The sequence below is a fragment of the Hylobates moloch genome, unplaced genomic scaffold (assembly GCF_009828535.3).
Source record: "Hylobates moloch isolate HMO894 unplaced genomic scaffold, HMol_V3 SCAFFOLD_16, whole genome shotgun sequence".
NCBI classification, from domain to species: Eukaryota; Metazoa; Chordata; class Mammalia; order Primates; family Hylobatidae; genus Hylobates; species Hylobates moloch.
In genome coordinates, this window is record NW_026652291.1 from 55072157 (window position 1) to 55091444 (window position 19288).

The following is a 19288-nucleotide window of genomic DNA, read 5'->3' on the forward strand; positions in this document are numbered from 1 at the left end:
AGTGACATCTGCTGGTAAGACCTAAAGTCCCCTTCTGTAATTTACAGTGGAGTTCCCTACTCTGGTTTGCCAGTGGTTCTGAGTAACAAGTTAGAGAAGAAGAAAATCAAAACAATAGCCTAATTACCATATAACACTTCAACAATCAACCTAACAAACGATTAAAAAAAAAAAGACAACAGAGTCTAGTAGGTATTGTAAATTATATAGAAGACTGCAAGCAAGACTGGTTTTATTCTACCTCACCTCCTCCCCACACCAGGTTCCTGAGCCCTTGGGAAAATTCATACCCCTTCATCACAGCATACATCATCTCTCCAGGCTACTTTAGTTCATCATATTTTTCCCAGATCCTCACTCCCATTCCTCAACTATTCATTCCCACCCACACTCACTTTAATATATATTATTTTGTGTATGTACAGCAAATATGCATAAATAGTATCATGTTATAAATCTCATACTTTTTTCTGCTTACTGCTGTACAAATTTTAACACTCTATTCATGCTACTCTATGTACTTTTGGTTCATTGCCTTTAGATGTTGCAAAGTATTGCAGATATGCTTTTCCCCACATTTTTATGTATCCGTTCTTCTAGTGATGGACACCTAAGTTGTCTCCAAATTCCTGCTACTATTACTCTTATCAATAAATATCCTTATATATTTCCTCTGCTCCATGGAATGGCTACTCCAATCTGCACTTTCAAAAATAGGGCCTGAGTGTTCCCATTTACCCAAATCCTAGCTTTCATTTGGTATTATCTCCATGTTCTACTTTTTGCCTATTTAATGAATGTAAAGTGGTATTTCATTGTTGTTTTAATATTTATCTCATTATCAGTGAGACTTGACACCCCTTCAAAAATGTATTAGCCATTCAGGATTCCTTTCTGTGACTTGTCTATTAATATTCTTTGCCTGTTTTCTGATTGGGAACCAGGTTTTGGTTACTTTCCTGTATGTTCTGCTTAGTAATCTTTTGTTGACTTTGACACTGTCAATTATCTTCTACCAATCTGTTGATTTTGATTATAAAGTCCTTTGGTAAATAGAAATACTTAATTCTGATGTAGTAATATGCATCAATTTTTTACTACATGGTTTATCTTGGAGGGTCTAATAAATGTTTCTTCACCTCAGTTCAGAAAAATATTCTCCAGCACTTTCTTCTATTAGCTTTATAGTTTTAACTCATATTTAGTTCTTTGATCCATCTGGAGATTACTTCTATTACAGTATTTAGTAAAAATCCAGCTCTTTCTCCAAATAGTGAACTCGTTTTTCCAAACCCAACTATTAACCCATTTATTTCCCACCAGTTTATGATGCCAACTCTATTGACTACCAGGCTGCCATATATATATGGGCGTATTTAAACTGTTTAGTTCCACTGAGCTTTGCTCTTGTATCTGTGTAGGACCTCACCATTTTCATCGCTATGGCTTTTTAGTGTGTATTGAGCCCTCTAATTTAGATCGTCTTCTTAAAAACTGACTTAAGGCCGGGCGCAATGGCTCACACCTGTAATCCCAGCACTTTCAGAGGCCGAGTCGGGCAGATAACCTGAGGTCAGGAGTTCGAGACCATCCTGGCTAACATGGTGAAACCCCATCTGTACTAAAAACACAAAAAAATTAGCTGGGCATGATGGCGGGCACCTGAAATCCCAGCTACTTGGGAGGCTGAGGCAGGAGAATCGCTTGAACCCGGGAGGCAGAGGTTGCAGTGAGCCGAGATCACGCCATTGCATGCATTCCAGCCCGGACAACAAGAGCAAGACTTTGTCTCAAAAAAAAAACCAAAAAAAAAACAAAAGAAAAACAAAAAATCTGACTCTTAAATCAAAACAAGACTTAATTCTTCCATATGAGTTGTAGAAAATATACAAAAATCCTACTGTAATTTCAATTATAATTGCACTGAGTTTGACTAATTTGTTGAGAATTAAATTCTCCACAACATTAAATCATACCATCTGTGATCATATTATATCCCTTTGGTTTATACAATTTTTTCTTTATGGTCTTTAATAGACCTTTGAATTTTTCTCCAGAAAGGTCTTTATATTTTGGTGGCTAATTACTAAAGATTTTTGTTTTGTTTTGCTATTGTGAGTGGTATATATATTTTAAAACTTATATTTGCTAGTTGTAATTGCTGGTTTTAAGAAACGCTATTGGCCGGCTGCAGTGGCTCACGCCTGTAATCCCAGCACTTTGGGAGGCCGAGACGGACCGATCATGAGGTCAGGAGATCGAGACCATCCTGGTTAACATGGTGAAACCCTGTCTCTACTAAAAATACAAAAAAAAATAGCTGGGTGTGGTGGCGGGCACCTGTAGTCTCAGCTACTCAGGAGGCTGAGGCAGGAGAATGGCGTGAACCCGGGAGGTGGAGCTTGCAGTGAGCCGAGATCGCACCACTGCACTCCAGCCTGGGCGACAGAGTGAGACTCCATCTCAAAAAAATAAAATAAAATAAACGCTATTGATTTTTTAAAATTTAAAAATGTTATCACATAATATGATACCTACAAAAGAATGCATGTAACATACATGTATGCTATTAAGCAGATTAATAAAATAAATACTTGTGAACCCACAAACCTGCTTAAATAATTGAAAATGCCAATAACATTGAAGCTTCCTGTGTGTCCCTTCCTGATACATCCCCATTTCTCCTCTCCGGTAGTAAATACTACTTTAATTTTGCTTTTTGAATAGTTTTATCACACATGTTTATATTCTTAACACATTGTTTAGTTTTGCTCATTTTGGACCTTTATAAAAAATGCTATCCTACTGTAAATAGTCTTTGGCAACTAGCTTTTTTCCAATCCACATTATGTTTTCAAAATTGATCCATCCTGAGACATATAGCTTTTATAAATGTTCTTTCTTATTTTCATTAGGTTTTGTCTGTTATTATTTTTTCTTTCTTTTTTTTTTTTTTTTTTGTTTGTTTTTTTGAGACAGAGTCTTGCTCTGTCGCCCAGGTTGGAGTGCAATGGTGCGATCTTGGCTCACTGCAACCTCCACTCCCAGGTTCAAGTGATTCTCCTGCCTCAGCCTCCGGAGTAGCTGGAATTACAGGTGCCCGCCACCATGCCCAGCTAATTTTTGTATTTTTAGTAGAGCCGGGGTTTCACCATATTGGTCAGGCTGGTCTTGAACTCCTGACCTCAAGCAATCCACCCGCCTCAGCCTCCCAAAGTGCTGGGATTACAGGCGTGAGCCAATGCGCCCGGCCTATTTTTTCTTCTTAATTTGTACTTATCACTAATTTTCTGCCTTTCTTCTTTTCTAATATAAAACTTTTATGGCTATATTTTTTCCCTCTAAGTACCATTTTCATGATAGCATTTAATGTTCAATATGTATGTTTTCTTTCAAGCACTCAATTTGCAGTATTTTCATATAACTATTATGAGTTTAACTTAACTCATGAATTATTTTTGAAGTGTGTGCTTAAATTTCCAAAATATGCTTCTTAAAATTAGCACTTTCTTACTAACTTTTAACTAAATTGTCCTGTGATGACAGAATGAGGTCAATATGAATTCAATCCTTCGAAATTTGTGGAGACCTGCTTTGTGGCTTAATATGTGGTAAATTTTTGTACATACACCTTGCAGGCTTAAGAGAAATGTGTTTTCTTTGTTACTTATACTATTCTATGCATGTACCATAAAGCAAGCTTGTTAGCCCTAGGTTTCACATCTTCTCTATTGTTACTCATTTTCTGTTTACTTGACTTATCAATAGTTAGGAGAGCTGTGTTTCAGTAGATTTACTCATTTCTTCTTATGGTTCTATTGATCTTTATATATTTTGAGGCTATTTGTCATAAAAATTTAGAATTTTTTTTTTTTTATGAGACAGCATCTCTCACTATGTTGCCCAGGCTGGACTCAAACTCCTGGGGTCAAGTGATCCTCCCACCACAGCTATCCGAGTAGCTGTTACAGGAATGTGCTACCATGCCTGACTAGAATTCTTGTATTTTCCTGGTGAAATAACCTTTTATTATTATGAACTTCTCTATTCTAAATAATTCTTATAGAAGTCTCACAAAAATATAGACACTTGTTTTCCTTCACTTAGTATGTGCCTGATATATCTTTTTCCATCCTTTTATTTTCAAATGAACACATTCTTATGTTTTAATACATCTCATAAGATATGGCTGGATGTTTAATTTTTGTACATAAATAAGGCTGGGCCCAGGGGCTCACACCTGTAATCCCAGCACTTTAAGAGTGACTTTGAGTTCAGGAAAAAAAAAGCTGACATTTTGCCTGGAACCAGAATGCCTAAATTATCTTTCATTTCCACATTTCTTTTTAAAAAAATAATTCTTAGAAGTTCTATTTCCTCATTTCTATCTCATTCTATATTGCATCAGATAGCATAAAATAGGTCAAAAATGTTTCCTCAATGAAATAAAAAGTGAAAGAAACATGACCCTAATTAATATACCTGGTTACAGTCTTCAGGAAAATCTAGTAAGAATTTACCATCATTTAACCCTCACTCACCTGAAATGGCTTCAGGAATGTTTCCTCCATTGCCAGTCTGCCATACTCAGTGAAAAGCTAGAAAAAAAATTACACACACATACATACACAGAGAGAGAGAGAGAAAGAGAGAACTTTAGCACCTGCTAAATTTTAATTCTTGGCTTTCTTTCCTTTACTTTTCCCCCTAGCTATAACAGAATATTATATTAAGAAGATTCTAATAATCATTTTCAGGAAATAAGCATTGGATAGGTAAAGCAGAGCCATGGTAATTAGATATTTAAGAATAAAAGACATAAAGTACATTTAAAAATAAAATTATCATTTTATTTTTAAAATTAACAATTTTATATTTTAAAATGAACACTTTTTATATCTAGAATGTGGGTTAATTTTTTTGTGGGGGACAAAAGGGAAGAAGGAAACATGCTAAATGACCTTTAGAAGCAGAACTTGCATAAATTAGACCACAGAGCTGTAAACTATGTAGGATATATTTACAAAAGCTGTTGCCTGAGGAAATTTAATGGCACAATGGCTTGGATTACTACAAAAGCATTAGGCATTTAGCTTAAGAAATGGAGAGTCCTTTTCTTTGTCTTTTTTCTTTTCCTTTTTTTTTTTTTTTTTTTTGAGAGAGGGTCTCATTCTGTCACCCAGGCTGGAGTGCAGTGACATGATCTCTGCTCACTGTAGCCTTGACCTCCCCAGCTCAACTGATCCTCCTACCTCAGCCTACTGAGTAGCTGGGACCACAGGCATGCGCCACCATGCCTGCCTGGCTAATTTTTGTATTTTTGGTAGAGATAGGGTTTCACCATGTTGCCCAGGATGGTCTCAAACTCCTGGGCTCAAGCAATCTACCTGCCTCAGCCTCCTAAACTGCTGGGATTACAGGCATGAGCCACTGCACCCGGCCCTGGAGAATCTTGAAATGAATTTGAAAGAGGAGAAGAAACATATACTGTGCCCAGAGCATGATAAACCTAGAGAGTTGTGCTCCTTAGTCCTGGGAACTTTCTCAGTACTGTCGCCAGTTGTAAACCAAAACTCTGCTTCTTTGTTTCTGCTCCTTTTGGAGCAGTGATTGCTCTGTAGTTTTCCGGAGGCTAGATTGAACCTTATCACCTCAGTTGTGTTTTTTTTAAAGTCTGTGACTTGCAATGTGACTCTTTTTCTAAAAAATATGTTAAATTTAATGTCAAATTAGGGAGAAAGGTAGTTACTTATTGATATAGTTAGGCTTTGTGTCCCCACCCAAATCTCATTTTAAATTGTAATCCCCATAATCCCCACGTGTCAAGGGAGAGACCAGGTGAAGGTAATTGAATCATGGAGGCTGTTTCCCCCACGCCGTTCTCGCCATAGTGAGTGAGTTCTCACAGATCTGATGGTTTTATAAGGGGCTCCTCCCACTTCGCTTGGCACTTCTCCTTCCTGCTGCCTTGTGAAGAAGATGCCTTCTTCCCCTTTGCCTTCGGCCATGACTGTAAATTTCCTGAGGCCTTTCCAGCCATGCTGAACTGTGAGTCAATTAAACCTCTTTCCTTTATAAATTAACCAGTCTCAGGCAGTAATTACCAGGCAGCTAATTAGGCCACTAGTTCCTGTTTAAACAGCAGAATCAGAATCTGATTATGTTTTGAAATCATTCCCCAAAATTCTGCTATACATGTTCCAAAGACTACCAGATACACAAAAAAGAAAATAAATATTGTTACCTGGAGGTGCTGAAGATCATCCTCCTGGACATTTTGGGATAAGTTATATACCTTGATAAAGAAATAAAATCACAATGATAAGATAATTGGCATCATCCTAAGCACTTACTTCATCATTCCCTAATTTTAAAAATATCAGTTACCACAAAAATGAGCTCTCTTACGTACATGCTTACATGATGATATTTGTAGACCTTGAGAGAGAAGTAAAATAAGCTTGAGAGACAATAAGGAATGTACAATGATTATTAAAAAAATGGTTCCAGAAATACAGTAGTCACCTGCTCTGGAAATGGAATATTAAAATTATTTCATGAATCTAGTTTACGCAATTAGTCAAAAAAACTCATTCTTCCAAGCAAGACAAAATAATAACAATCTAAATCTCAGCAAGCCATATGGAAAATGTTGTTTTGAAAAATCATGTTGACTTCTTCACAATTAATCATTTTATTTATGTCTATACAGAGTTTCATCACATGGAAGTTAGGTTCTGAATATCATGCTCACATCCTTATACATATGCGATAACAGCATTAAGATGACATTTTTTGACGGGAATCAATATCATTAACTTCAAAGAAAAGTTAAGGAGGCTTACATGTTTATGTACTGATATAAAAAGAATACTTTGTATACTTATTTAAATAACAGATCATTATTTCTCACATAATAAAAAATTGTCATTACTAAGGAGTTAGCAGATTTTTCTATGAAAATATTCAATGTATTCAGGTCAAATATAAATAATGAGTAATACTGAAAAGGCAAAGTCAATCTGGTTTAAATAGGTTTGTATAAATATGGCTTACACTGTGAATTATAATAAATTAGATTAATTAAGTCGGTATTTTAAAGGCTTATACAATGTGTGTATTCAAAATATCATACTGTACATGATATATATATATATATATATTTTTTTTTTTTTTTTTTTTTGAGACGGGAGTCTCGCCCTGTCGCCCAGGTTGGAGTGCAGTGGCGCAATCTCGGCTCACTGCAAGCTCTGCCTCCCAGGTTCACGCCATTCTCCTGCCTCAGCCTCCCGAGTAGCTGGGACTACAGGCACCCGCCACCATGCCCAGCTAATTTTTTGTATTTTTAGTAGAGACAGGGTTTCACCGTGTTACCCAGGATGGTCTCGATCTCCTGACCTTGCGATCCGCCTGCCTCGGCCTCCCAAAGTGCTGGGATTACAGGCATAAGCCACCGTGCCTGGCCAATATATATCATTTTTATTTGTCAACTGAAAGAAAAGTTAATTTTTAAAAGTTGATTAAATAGGTTATAACCATGACTTTTTTTTATGACTTTTACTTTAAAGTCCTTTATTTAATAAATTCAGTCTTTCCTTCCTCCTTCTGTTTACCCTGTCTTGGTTGTCCTAACCATATATGACGCCCTTGTTGCTGGTTCACTAGCTCCATTCTCTATGCTTGCTTATAATTTCAGCCTTGACCCATTCATCCTAATTCCTTTGCCTTTTCTGCCTTTTTAAGCTGTCTTACCTTTTTTTATTGATCTGCCCTGTTCCTTGGCCACTGTCTCTTTTTGCTTTTGCCAGTGGATTGAAAATATCTAAAAATAGTCTTAAAATCTTTTATGCTATGGGTTCTGTGGTTCTAATAAAACGCTACAAGGATTTTCAGGACAATTTAGAAAGCCCACAATAACCTCAAAAATAAGACTTTTAAAAAAGTGAAAGAAAAAAGGAAAGAAAGATAAATTTTATATACAAGATATTTACTTTCCTAAATGTACATTAAGGTGTTTTAAAAAGCTATGAACACATGTAAATGTTTTTACATTTAGAAACGTTTCTACTGGCTATGTAGAACAAAATTTATATTTATAAATACTGTTCCATTAAACATAACTTATAATAGATGGTCTCAATGTATATGCATATAAGATTTATGTTACTGAGTTTATTGTAGGCTTTAAACAACAACAACAAAAATCCCAATAAGATAATATGACCTTTTCTAACCAAAGCAGTCAATTTGAAAGTTTGTCAGTAATTAGACTACAGTAACAAAAACAATTCCACACTTACAGAAATCACAAGAACTGGTATGCTAATTGAGTCAAACAATATATATGATTCCCAATTTCTGTTGTTTATCTCATTATCACATGTATGTAGAAACACATATACTCATAATTTTTAGTTAAAGAAACATCATCAAAATGGGTTTATTTCATACCTGTATTGAGCTGATCATTGTGCTAAGGGCAAATACTGTGGCTGAATCTCTCAAAGTTGACTGACTATCAAAGGTTCCCTGAGTATCCATCAATAACACTGCAACCTACAGGCAAGAAGAGTACATTATTGATATTTTATAGAATATCTAGGTCATTAGAGTTACCATAATATTAATATCATAAGAACTAAAGCAAACCATTATTAATGAATACTATTTTAGATAACTTCTTACACATGCCATGAATGCCACAGAAAATAAAAATATTAACCGCTGATTACTATTATAAGTAATTTCTACTAGTAATCCAACACAGCAGAAACTTTATGTAGCAGTGAAACAAAATACAGATGTTACTTGCTGATCTGCTGTTCTATCATCGTTATAATTTTGCCTACCCTCATCACAAGAAAGGGAAACAAAGATCATGCTATAGGATGTTACCCCACTTTAAGCTTCATGTCAAATGGTCAAAATTAATTTTCAAAAGTGCAACTTCAAGGATCCTAAAAAGTAGTAACTGTTATAAGTGAAAACTCAATTTTATTTTGGAAGTTAGCATCATACCTTTTTACCATCAGGTTTATTGATAAGGAAGATTTCACTCCATATCTGAATTCCTGTGGTCTCTCGTTCAGATCCACCTCTCCATGAAAAACCAGTCAGTGGTTCATTGTAATCTCCAACCCAATCAACTGATTCCTATAAAATAATAAAGTCTATGACATGGAACTTGATATGTGTGTATAGTTTTTTCCATTCATTCATTCTGATTCTTATCCCTCTCCGATTCTAGTTAAAAGGAAACAACATATGCACATCTATTGCATTGATACAATCACTTTATTCATCCAAAACATAATTACAGAGGAGCAACCATCTGCCACATTTTTGATATGTCCTGGGGACATAAAAATGAAAAGATATCATTGCAGACCAGAGGAAATTCACAGCCTAACAGCGAGACAGACGTGCAAACAAACCATTATGATACAATAAATGCATGCCAAAATGGAAGTATATATAATGCATAAATGGTAGCATAGACATTGGTTAGGCAAGACCACATAGGATGTTTGAGCTAAGACTTGAAAAATATTTAGGAATTTTCCAGGGAAGCAAATTTGGAGAAGCCATTCCAGAAAGGAAGGCAGGCAGGCAGGCAGAAAGGAAGGAAGTGGGGAGCATATTATGCTTTGGTTTTGGGGGAGGAGGAAGCAAGTAGCAGGAAGAGGCTGGACAGACGGCCAGATTCTGAAAGGCCTTGTAAGGTGCTTAAGGGAGTCACATTTTATCCTGCAGGCAATGGAAAGTTATGAAGAAGCAGAGATGAATTATCATCATAGTTGTGGTAGAAAGATACTATTCTAGAAGTAGGTAGGGCTAGTTAGTAGGGAAGGGAAATGATAGCTAGAAAAGATAAAGGTGGGGGTGCTATAATAAAGGTCAAAAATATGATTGAAGGCCTGACCAGGGCCAGGACAGCAGGAAGGAATAGACAAGTACTGATACAACTGGGGTTTGAGAAGCCAAAGGAAGAGAGAATAGAAAAATTATCAATTGTTTAAAGGCTGGAGATCAAGTTGGATAAGGCATGGAAAATATCCCATAGATTTAGTAAGTCAGTAATCGGTGACCTTGGTTGATAGTAGTTACCCCCATTTTGATATTTGTTACAGAGAATAAGTTATTAGTTTTTGGAAGATCTCATTAGATAATTCTCCAATCTAAAACCTTACATTAACGAATGCAGAGGAATTTGGGACAGGACTACTTGGACTGATAAAAAATCTACATAAACTAATTTAAAGAAAAACGTATTTAATTATAGCCTATCTTGTTCTAAAAGGCATTTTAGACCCTTATCAAGAGCTTTGGTTCTTCTGTGAATTTGTTCTATTATCTGGCTCAATAACCTATTCAATCTTATTTCTTCTTCATCTCCAATACTTAATTTCCACTCTAGGGAAGAAGGTGTACACTCTGTTTAATACATATATCATACTTATTCCTCATAGTCCAGAATGTCCATTCTTCCTTTTCTGGTCCAGATCCACACATCAAAATCTATTCTAACTCCCAATATCTCTATGAAGCTTTCTCCAGTTACTTTTGCCTACAATTTGCCCTTCCCTGAACTACACTTAGAAATACATCTATCAGGCCGGGCATGGTGGCTCACGTCTGTAATCTCAGCACTTTGGGAGGCTGAGGCAGGTGGATCACAAGGTTAGGAGTTTGAGACCAGCCTGGTCAACATAGCGAAACCCTGTCTCTACTAAAAATACAAAAAATTAGCCAGTTGTGGTGGCACATGCTTGTAATCCCAGCTACTTGGGAGGCTGAGGCAGGAGAATCCTTGAACCCGGGAGGCAGAGGTTGCAGTGAACCAAGACTGCGCCACGGCATTCCAGCCTGGGTAACAAGAGTGAAACTCTGTCTCAAAAAAAAAAAAAAAAGAAAAGAAAAGAAAAGAAAAAAATATCAATCACCATATCACCATGTAATGGTGCCTTAAATATTTTACCTATCATTATTCTGTCTCCTTGGCCAAACCATGAGATGCCTAAGTGCAAAATCTATGGTATGTTTTCTTTGGTATCCACCATAGTGCCTAGCACAATCTAGGACATTTAGCAGGTAGTCAATAAATAATTACTATTGAGGTAGAAATTGAAATTTTTCCAATAAGGTATTACCTGGAAAAATGTCTTGGGATGCATACCTCAATGAATAAATTGTGATTATTATTAATTAGCATAATAACATTTCCATAACATTCACTCTGGGTCAATGATCCACAATGAGATATTCATAAAAACCCTAAGCCTGAGAAATAACCTTGAAGGACAAGGAAAACATGCCCAGCTAATTTTTGTGTTTTTTTTTAGTGGAGACGGGGTTTCACCATGTTGGCCAGGATGGTATTGATCTCTTGACCTTGTGATCCACCCGCCTAGGCCTCCCAAAGTGCTGGGATTACAGGCGTGAGCCACAGTGCCCGGCCAGCAATTTATTTTCAAATGCATCAAAGAATAACTTGGAGTGATGGCTGGAAAGAGGGATGAATAGAAGGAGTCATAAGTGATAAAGCAGGAATACTAATGTTAATGGTAGAATCTGGGTGGTGGATACCAAGATGTTTAGTATAAAATTTTTTTAACTTTGCTATACGCTTGAAATATTTCATACTAATGTTGGAAAAAAGTGATTACAATACAAAAGTTATGTGACACTTTAAACACTGTAACATTTAAGTTTATAATCAGAATATTCTGTGCCTATTTTTAAAAGAATAAAAATATAAGTTATATTCTAAGGGAAATGCAGCAAAGCAGCTTCAGAGAAAATTGGTCTGTGTAGTTTGGTCCCCAAGGCACTGAGGTTGGAATGGTTACACCACAGCATTTTTTTAGCTGGTTCATATATAGGGTACATAATAATAGAAATGAAAATCTTGAACACCATGAAATAAAAACACGAAGTGACAGAAGCACAGAAGAAAGAAAACTTTTTAAAGTACTTCCTGCATACCTGGTTGTACATGTATCTCAACATGAAGTCCATCAGGAATGATTTTCCTTTTCTAAACGCTCCAGCAACAGATACAGCAACAACCTCCTTGTCTCTGACAGCCTCTGAGAGAAGGATCCGATTTAACGCAGTTTCATCTAACTCAAAGGAATGGTCATCTTTGACAATGAGGACTTGGACTGGTCCTGCCTTTTTCACTGGCTCCTCCTCTTCTGAGCTCCATTCATATGCCTTTTCCGAAAATCCACCTGTTGAACAGAGCAGTGACTGGTTCAGCTAATCATCTCAAAGTGCCAAGAAATGTATACGTACCTCTTAACTATCAAACATCCGACACAGGAGCATACTGGAATTAGAAATGCTCATTTTATGCTGGGTGCAGTGGCTCATGCCTGTAATCCTAGCACCTTGGGAGGCTGAGGTGGGAGGATCGCTTGAGCCCAGGAGTCAGGAACACCCTGGGCAACATAGTGAGATCTTGTCTATACAAAAAATTTTAAAATTCGCCAGGTGTGGTAGCACATGCCAGTTGTCCCAGCTCTCAGGAGGCGGGGGTGGGAGGATCACTTGAGCCCAGGAGGTCAAGGCTACAGTGAGATATGATTGTGCCACTGCACTCCAGCCTGGGCAACAGAGGGAGACCCTGTCTCAAAAAAGAAAGAGAAAAAAAGAAAGAAAGAAAAGAAATGTTTGTTTTAATGACATATTTTAATGTCATTCACACTATATCCCAGAAGGACTTACATTTGTTCTTTCTGATCATATGACTGAATCAAAAAAATTTTTCAAGAAAACTCTAAGTCAGTGCAGATGTCTCTGTCTGCTGAGTCAGAAAGAAAATCAAAGCAAAGCACTCTACTTTTGGAGCAGAGGAATAAAATGGTTGTAGTTCACACTTTCTTTATCCCCTAGAAATAGCTTATTTACATAAAGGATCCTTGCAATCCTTTTTAAAGCTGAACATATATAAGAAGAAATACATAGAAGGGCTCAGAATCACAGATTCTCAAGCATGCTATTGGTATTATTATAGATGAGGAAACTAAAGCCAAAGATGTGACTGACCTTGCCCAAGAGATGGAAATGGAATGTAGAAGGAAAGAAATGGTAGATTTCCTCATATAGGATTTCTATATCTTTCTCATGTTATTTATTTAATCTTTGTAATGTTCCAGTACAGTATTTATTATTATCTGTATTTTTGACACATGAGAAAATTAAGAATCTAATTAAATTTCCCAAGAGCACAACTATTAGAAAGTGACAGATTACAGGTCCAAGTTCACATGGACAGTAACTGCCAACCTGGGATTAGATTGCAAGAGTCAAAACTTTCATCCCAGATCTTTCTACTACAATAAAAAAAAAAAAAATTCTGCCTGTTTGGTAGCAGTCAAATAACTTTTGGACAATACATACATAGGCTCGTTTGCTTTATATCATAAGAACAGAAAGTCTATACATACACCAATTAATTCCTCAGATCAGATATATGACCTAGCCTCAAAGAAACCCTCAATAATTGCTATTGTAGAAATCTTAATCCCCAATGTTAGAGATGAGGCCTTTGGGAGGCCTTAGATTAGGCTTAGATTAAGTCACGAGGGTCTCCCATCATAGAGTTAGTTCCCTTATAAGGCAATTAAGGAATCAGAGCCTCTTTTCTCTGAATTATGAGGATACATGAAGAAAGCAGTCTATGAACCAGGAGGAAGACCCTTACAAAAAAACCCAGCCCTGCTGGCACTCTCATCTCATCTAGCTGCCAGAACTGTGAGAAATAAATGTTTGTTGTTTAAGCCACCCCAGTCTATGATTTTCTGTTACAGCAGCCCAAAGTGACTAAGACAATGATAGTAATTTTGAAACAAACTGGACTCTTAAATAATCTTTTATCTAAATTTTTGAAAATATCTTTAGGTAGACATTCTTCATGATGTCTATTTGATAAGAAGTTTTATAACTAGATAAAAGCAAGGCAATCATCTCTTGGCATAATTTTAAATAAGTCTTCAGATCACATTGATATATATATATATCACATTGATAACTTTACTGCTGTTCATCTATAAAATAAAGCTATTGAAATACTGAAAATATATAATTTTAGTTTTGCATGAGTAGAGATAAACATACACCACTATTTTCTGAACAATCGTACAAAGCATCTAGAGACAACAGACCATTGCCTATAGCCACGAATCAGAGTTGTTCTCTCTGCAAAGTTAAGAAAAGTTGACTTTTTATCTGAAAGATAATAGCTTCTATATTGCCATTTCACAGGTGCCGGAGTCAGAGAGCCTTTGTTTAAACCCCAGCCTTACAATTTACAACATAAAGTTGTGGAAATTATTTAGCTTCCCAATGGCTCATTATACTCCATTTTAAAAAGATTAATAATGGTACCCATATCAGAAAGCCTTTGTGAAGACTAAACAAAGTAATTTCCATTAAATAAAGATTGAAGAATCTGACAAATGGTACATGCTTAATGAATGGTGACTGTTATTAATACTATTATCTATTCATGTCTGATTACAGTCCTACCTACCACCTAATTTCAGTCTCAGTACAAAGGCCCTTTCTGAGAATAGCAAATACACATTTTATTTGATGACGCTCCTTGCCTATGATTTAATTATGATCTGAGCATGCAAATGTGAATCATGGACCCAAGCTAGACATAATATTTTGGATAGAGAAACAGCTTTGGGGCAGAAAACTAGATCATAACTTTCTATAGACTGAAATAATTGTTTGTAACAAACTACACGTATGCAAAAGGTACTCGAGAATGCACATAGAAATGGAATTTCTGGGTTGTAAGTTTTTCAAATATTCAACTTTAAGACATGGAGCAAAATTGTCTTTTTCTAAGTGGCTATATGAATGTTTCACTTCCGCCAGCAATTTAACATCCTATTGATCCATATCCTTTCTAACACTTGGTTTTATCTGACTTTGTTTTTGTCAATTGCAGAGGTATAAAATGGTATCTCACTGTGGTCTTGATATACATTTCTCTAATTGCTAATAAGATAAGCATCTCCTTTTATCCATTTTTCTATTAGGTAGTTTGTCTTTTTCTTACTGATTTGTAGTTCTTTATGTATTTTGAATGCTATCCCTTTGTTAGTTACATGCATAGCAAGAGTCTTCTAGTTTCTAAGAGCTTGCCTTTTCATTTTCCTTAAGCTATAATTAATGAAAAGGCATTCTTAATTTTAATGTAATAGATTTTATTAATATTTTATTTTATGGTTAACATTTTGTATACCATGTTTAAGAAATGATTCCATATACAAGATCTGAAAGATAGTCACATATATTCTATTTTATTTTATTTTTATTTATTTATTTATTTTTTTTTTTTTGAGACAGAGTCTCACTCTGTCGCCCAGGCTGGAGTGCAGTGGTGCGATCTCGGCTCACTGCAAGCTCCGCCTCCCGGGTTCACGCCATTCTCCTGCTTCAGCCTCCTGAATAGCCAGGACTACAGGCGCCTGCCACCATGCATTTTTTTTTTTTTTTTGTATTTTTAGTAGAGACAGGGTTTCACCATGTTAGCCAGGATGGTCTCGATCTCCTGACCTCGTGATCCGCCTGCCTCGGCCTCCCAAAGTGCTGGGATTACAGGCGTGAGCCACCGTGCCCAGCCAATAGTCACATATATTCTTCTAAATGTATTTGTTTTTTGTTTTTTGAGACAGGGTCTCACTCTGTTACCCAGACTGGAGTGCAGTGGTGTGATCTCAGCTCACTGCAACCTCTGCCTCCTGAGCTCAATCGATCCTCCCACCTCAACCTCCCGAGTAGATGGGACTACAGGCACACACCACCACCAAGTCCCACTAATTTCTGTATTTTTTGTAGAGATGGGGTCTCACCATGTTGCTCAGGCTGGTCTCGAATTCCTAGACTCAAGTGATCCACCTGCCTTGGCCTCCCAAAGTGCTGGCATTACAGGCATGAACCATGGTGCCCGGCCTTTTCTAAGTTTTAAAGTTTGCTTTTGATACTTAAGTTCCTAGTCCATCAGAAGTTGTTACTTGTAGGGTGGAAGATAGAAAGCCATTTTTTTTTTTTAAATATGAGAAACAAATTTTTTCAGAGCTCTGTCAAAGCCCCTTCTTTCCTCAAGTGGTCTGCCATGAGATCTTTGTCATAAGTAAGAGTTTTACATACACACACACACACACACACACACACTGACTCATTTCTGAGCTCTCAATTCTGATCCATTCATCAATTTGTCTACACTAGCACCAATATTACACTATCCTAATCAAAATAGCTTTATAAAAAGTTATATATAGTATGGCAAGCACCTCTTATCCTTCTAATTATTATTGGTCTTGGCTATTTTAATCCTTTCCATATAAATATTAAAATCAATCTGTTAGTTGAACTCTTTACTGAAGTTACATTTATAGATCAGTTTGAAATGAATCAATACCTTCATGCTATTAAGTCTTCCAATACATTAACATGATCTAGCTCTCCATCTATGTTTGGTCTTTAATTCCCTTTGGTAATGTTTTTATAATTTGGGGGAGAAGGAACAGGCTTATTACATTTAGTCCCAGGTGCACTGTAGTTTTTGTTGCTAACTATGACTGGTTTATTTGTTGTTGTTTTAGTTATATTTTCTAATTGTTGCTTGGATAAAGAACTATAATTAGCTTTAATGCATTGGTCTCATATTTAAGCATTTACTAAACTTTATTATTTCCTGTAAAATTTATGCAGATATTTTTGGGTTTTTTTAATGTAGAAACAGAAATACAATTTTCAAATAATGACAGTTTCCAACTTTTCAATCTTCATGTATGTCTTTTCTTTTTCTTAACTTATTAGACTTTCAATGCAATGTTGAATAGAGGGGGTGATAATGGGCATAACTTTTGATTTCAGTAGGCATAACTTCCTGATTTTAAAGGGAATGTCTCCAATATTTGCCTATTGGGGTTACTTTTGTTACAGTTTTGTTGGGCTTGGTTTGGTAGATACATTTTATCATATCAGATGAAGGAAATTCTATGTGTAGTTTACTAAGAGTTTCTAAAAATCACAAACAAATAATCTCTTCTGCATCTATTGAGGTGATCACATAGCTTTTCACGCCCAACATATCAATGTAGCAAATAATATATATATGCGCTTTTTATATAAACCAAATAGTCTCAGGGTATAGTATAATGTTGGATTCAGTTTGCTAAGATTTTGTTTAGGAATTGTGCATATATATTCATAAATGAGTTGCCTATGACTTTCTTTTCTTATTTTGTCCTTGGGTGGTTTTATTATATAAGTTGTGCATATATATTCATAAATGAGTTGCCTATGACTTTCTTTTCTTATTTTGTCCTTGGGTGGTTTTATTATATAAGTTATGCAAGCTTTATCAAATGAATTGGCAGCTGGGCAATTGGTGGTGGCTCACGCTTGTAATCCCAGCACTTTGGAAGGCTGAGGTGGGCGGATCATTTGAGGTCAAGAATTTGAGACCAACCTGGCCAAGATGGTGAAACCCCGTCTCTACTAAAAAAAAAAACACACAAAAATTATCTGGGCATGGTGGTATGTGCCTGTAGTCCCAACTACTGGGAGGCTGAGGCAGGAGAATCACTTGAACCCAGGAGGCGGAGGTTGCAGCGAGCCGAGATCACACCACTGCACTCCAGCCTGGGTGACAGAGTGAGACTTCGTCTTACAAAAAAGAAAAAGAGAGAAAAGTTTGTAATGAAAGATTGGAGTGAACAGTTCTTTGAAATTTTGATAGAACTCACCTGTAAAACTTTGTGAACCTGGTGTTTTCTTTGTGAGATGATTTTTAACTGTCACTTCAATTTCTTTTGTTGAGAAAATAAATTTCTCAACAAAAGAAATTTTGTTGTGCGATCTCGGCTCACTGCAACCTCTGCCTCCCGGGTTCAAGCAATTCTCCTGCCTCAGCCTCCCAAGTATCTGGGACTACAGGCACGTGCCACCACGCCCGGCTAATTTTTTGTATTTTTAATAGAGATGGGGTTTCATCATGTTGGCCAGGCTGGTCTCAAACTCCTGACCTCAAGTGATCCGCCCGCCTCGGCCTCCCAAAGTGCTAGGATTACAGTCGTGAGCCACCGCGCCTGGCATCTTCAATTTCTTTAATAGTTATGATTGCTATTGTGGTATTAGTACCAATAAAGCTTGATAGTTCTTGAGATACTTCTAGTTCATTCTATCTTTCTAAGAATTTTCTTTTCACTGTCTTAAAATTCAGACAAAAATCAGTAAATATGCAGATTTGAACAGCATCATTAGCCAGCCTTACCTATCTGACATCTAGTAATTATAGAGCCACACATTCTTTTTAAGTTCATATGGAACATTTACCAAATAGCCTATGTACTGGTTTATAAATCAGATCTCAATAAACTTCAAAGAATTACAATAATAAAGAATATGTTATCTCATCACAAAGGAATTAAACTAGAAATCAGTAGCAATAAGATATTAAGAAAATCTCTAAATGTTTGGAAATTAAGCAATAAATCTAAATAACCTATGGAATAAAGAAGAAAGTATAATGAAAACTAGAAAATATTGTGAACTAAATGATCCGATGAATGTTCTATTTGTCAATTTGTCATTGACAGCACCAATACTATACTATATTCATTAAAATAGCTTTATGAAAAGCCGTTATATATTAATAGGACAAGCCCTCTTATCTTCTAACTACTATCAGTCTTGGCTATTTTGACCCTTTTCATACAAATATTAAAGCAATATGTTAGGTCATAGTATCTTATTTATACTGAAATATTTAAAATATGACATAAAAAAGCTGCTTAGAGGAAACTTACACTTTGAAATGCATAAAGTAGTAAAGATGTTTGAAAAAATCATAAGCTACTATCTATGTCAAGAAACAGTAAAAAGAATATCAAATTAGATTCAAAGACAAGAAAAGATAGGAAACAATGGTCAAAAATAAATGAACTAGAAATCGAGATCAGTGAGATTAACTTAATAATATAAGACCGATCAAAGAAAATAAGAGAAAAATCCCACAAATTACTCATATTAGATATAAAAAAAAGATACTATAGTTCCTACAGATATTTTTAAAATAATATGGGGATATTATGAGTAATTTTATGACAATAAATTTGATAACTCTGGCCGGGTGCGGTGGCTCACGCTTGTAATCCCAGCACTTTGGGAGGCCGAGGCGGGCGGATCACGAGGTCGGGAGATCGAGACCACGGTGAAACCCTGTCTCTACTAAAAATACAAAAAAATTAGCCGGGCATGG

The 19288-nt window shown here is 36.1% G+C and overlaps 1 protein-coding gene across 3 annotated transcripts in view; it reads right to left on the minus strand.

The window, feature by feature from the left end:
* ATL1 (atlastin GTPase 1) overlaps window positions 1-19288 on the minus strand; it is a 107737-nt gene that overhangs the window by 39043 nt on the left and 49406 nt on the right. For all 3 annotated transcript variants that reach the window (XM_058429931.1, XM_032179203.2, XM_032179202.2), the window contains 5 exons: window positions 11986-12233; window positions 9019-9153; window positions 8452-8556; window positions 6245-6295; window positions 4542-4598 (listed from right to left, as the gene is read on the minus strand). In XM_058429931.1, the coding sequence (XP_058285914.1) occupies window positions 4542-4598; window positions 6245-6295; window positions 8452-8556; window positions 9019-9153; window positions 11986-12233 (596 nt within the window). The remainder of the gene's footprint in view (window positions 1-4541; window positions 4599-6244; window positions 6296-8451; window positions 8557-9018; window positions 9154-11985; window positions 12234-19288) is intronic.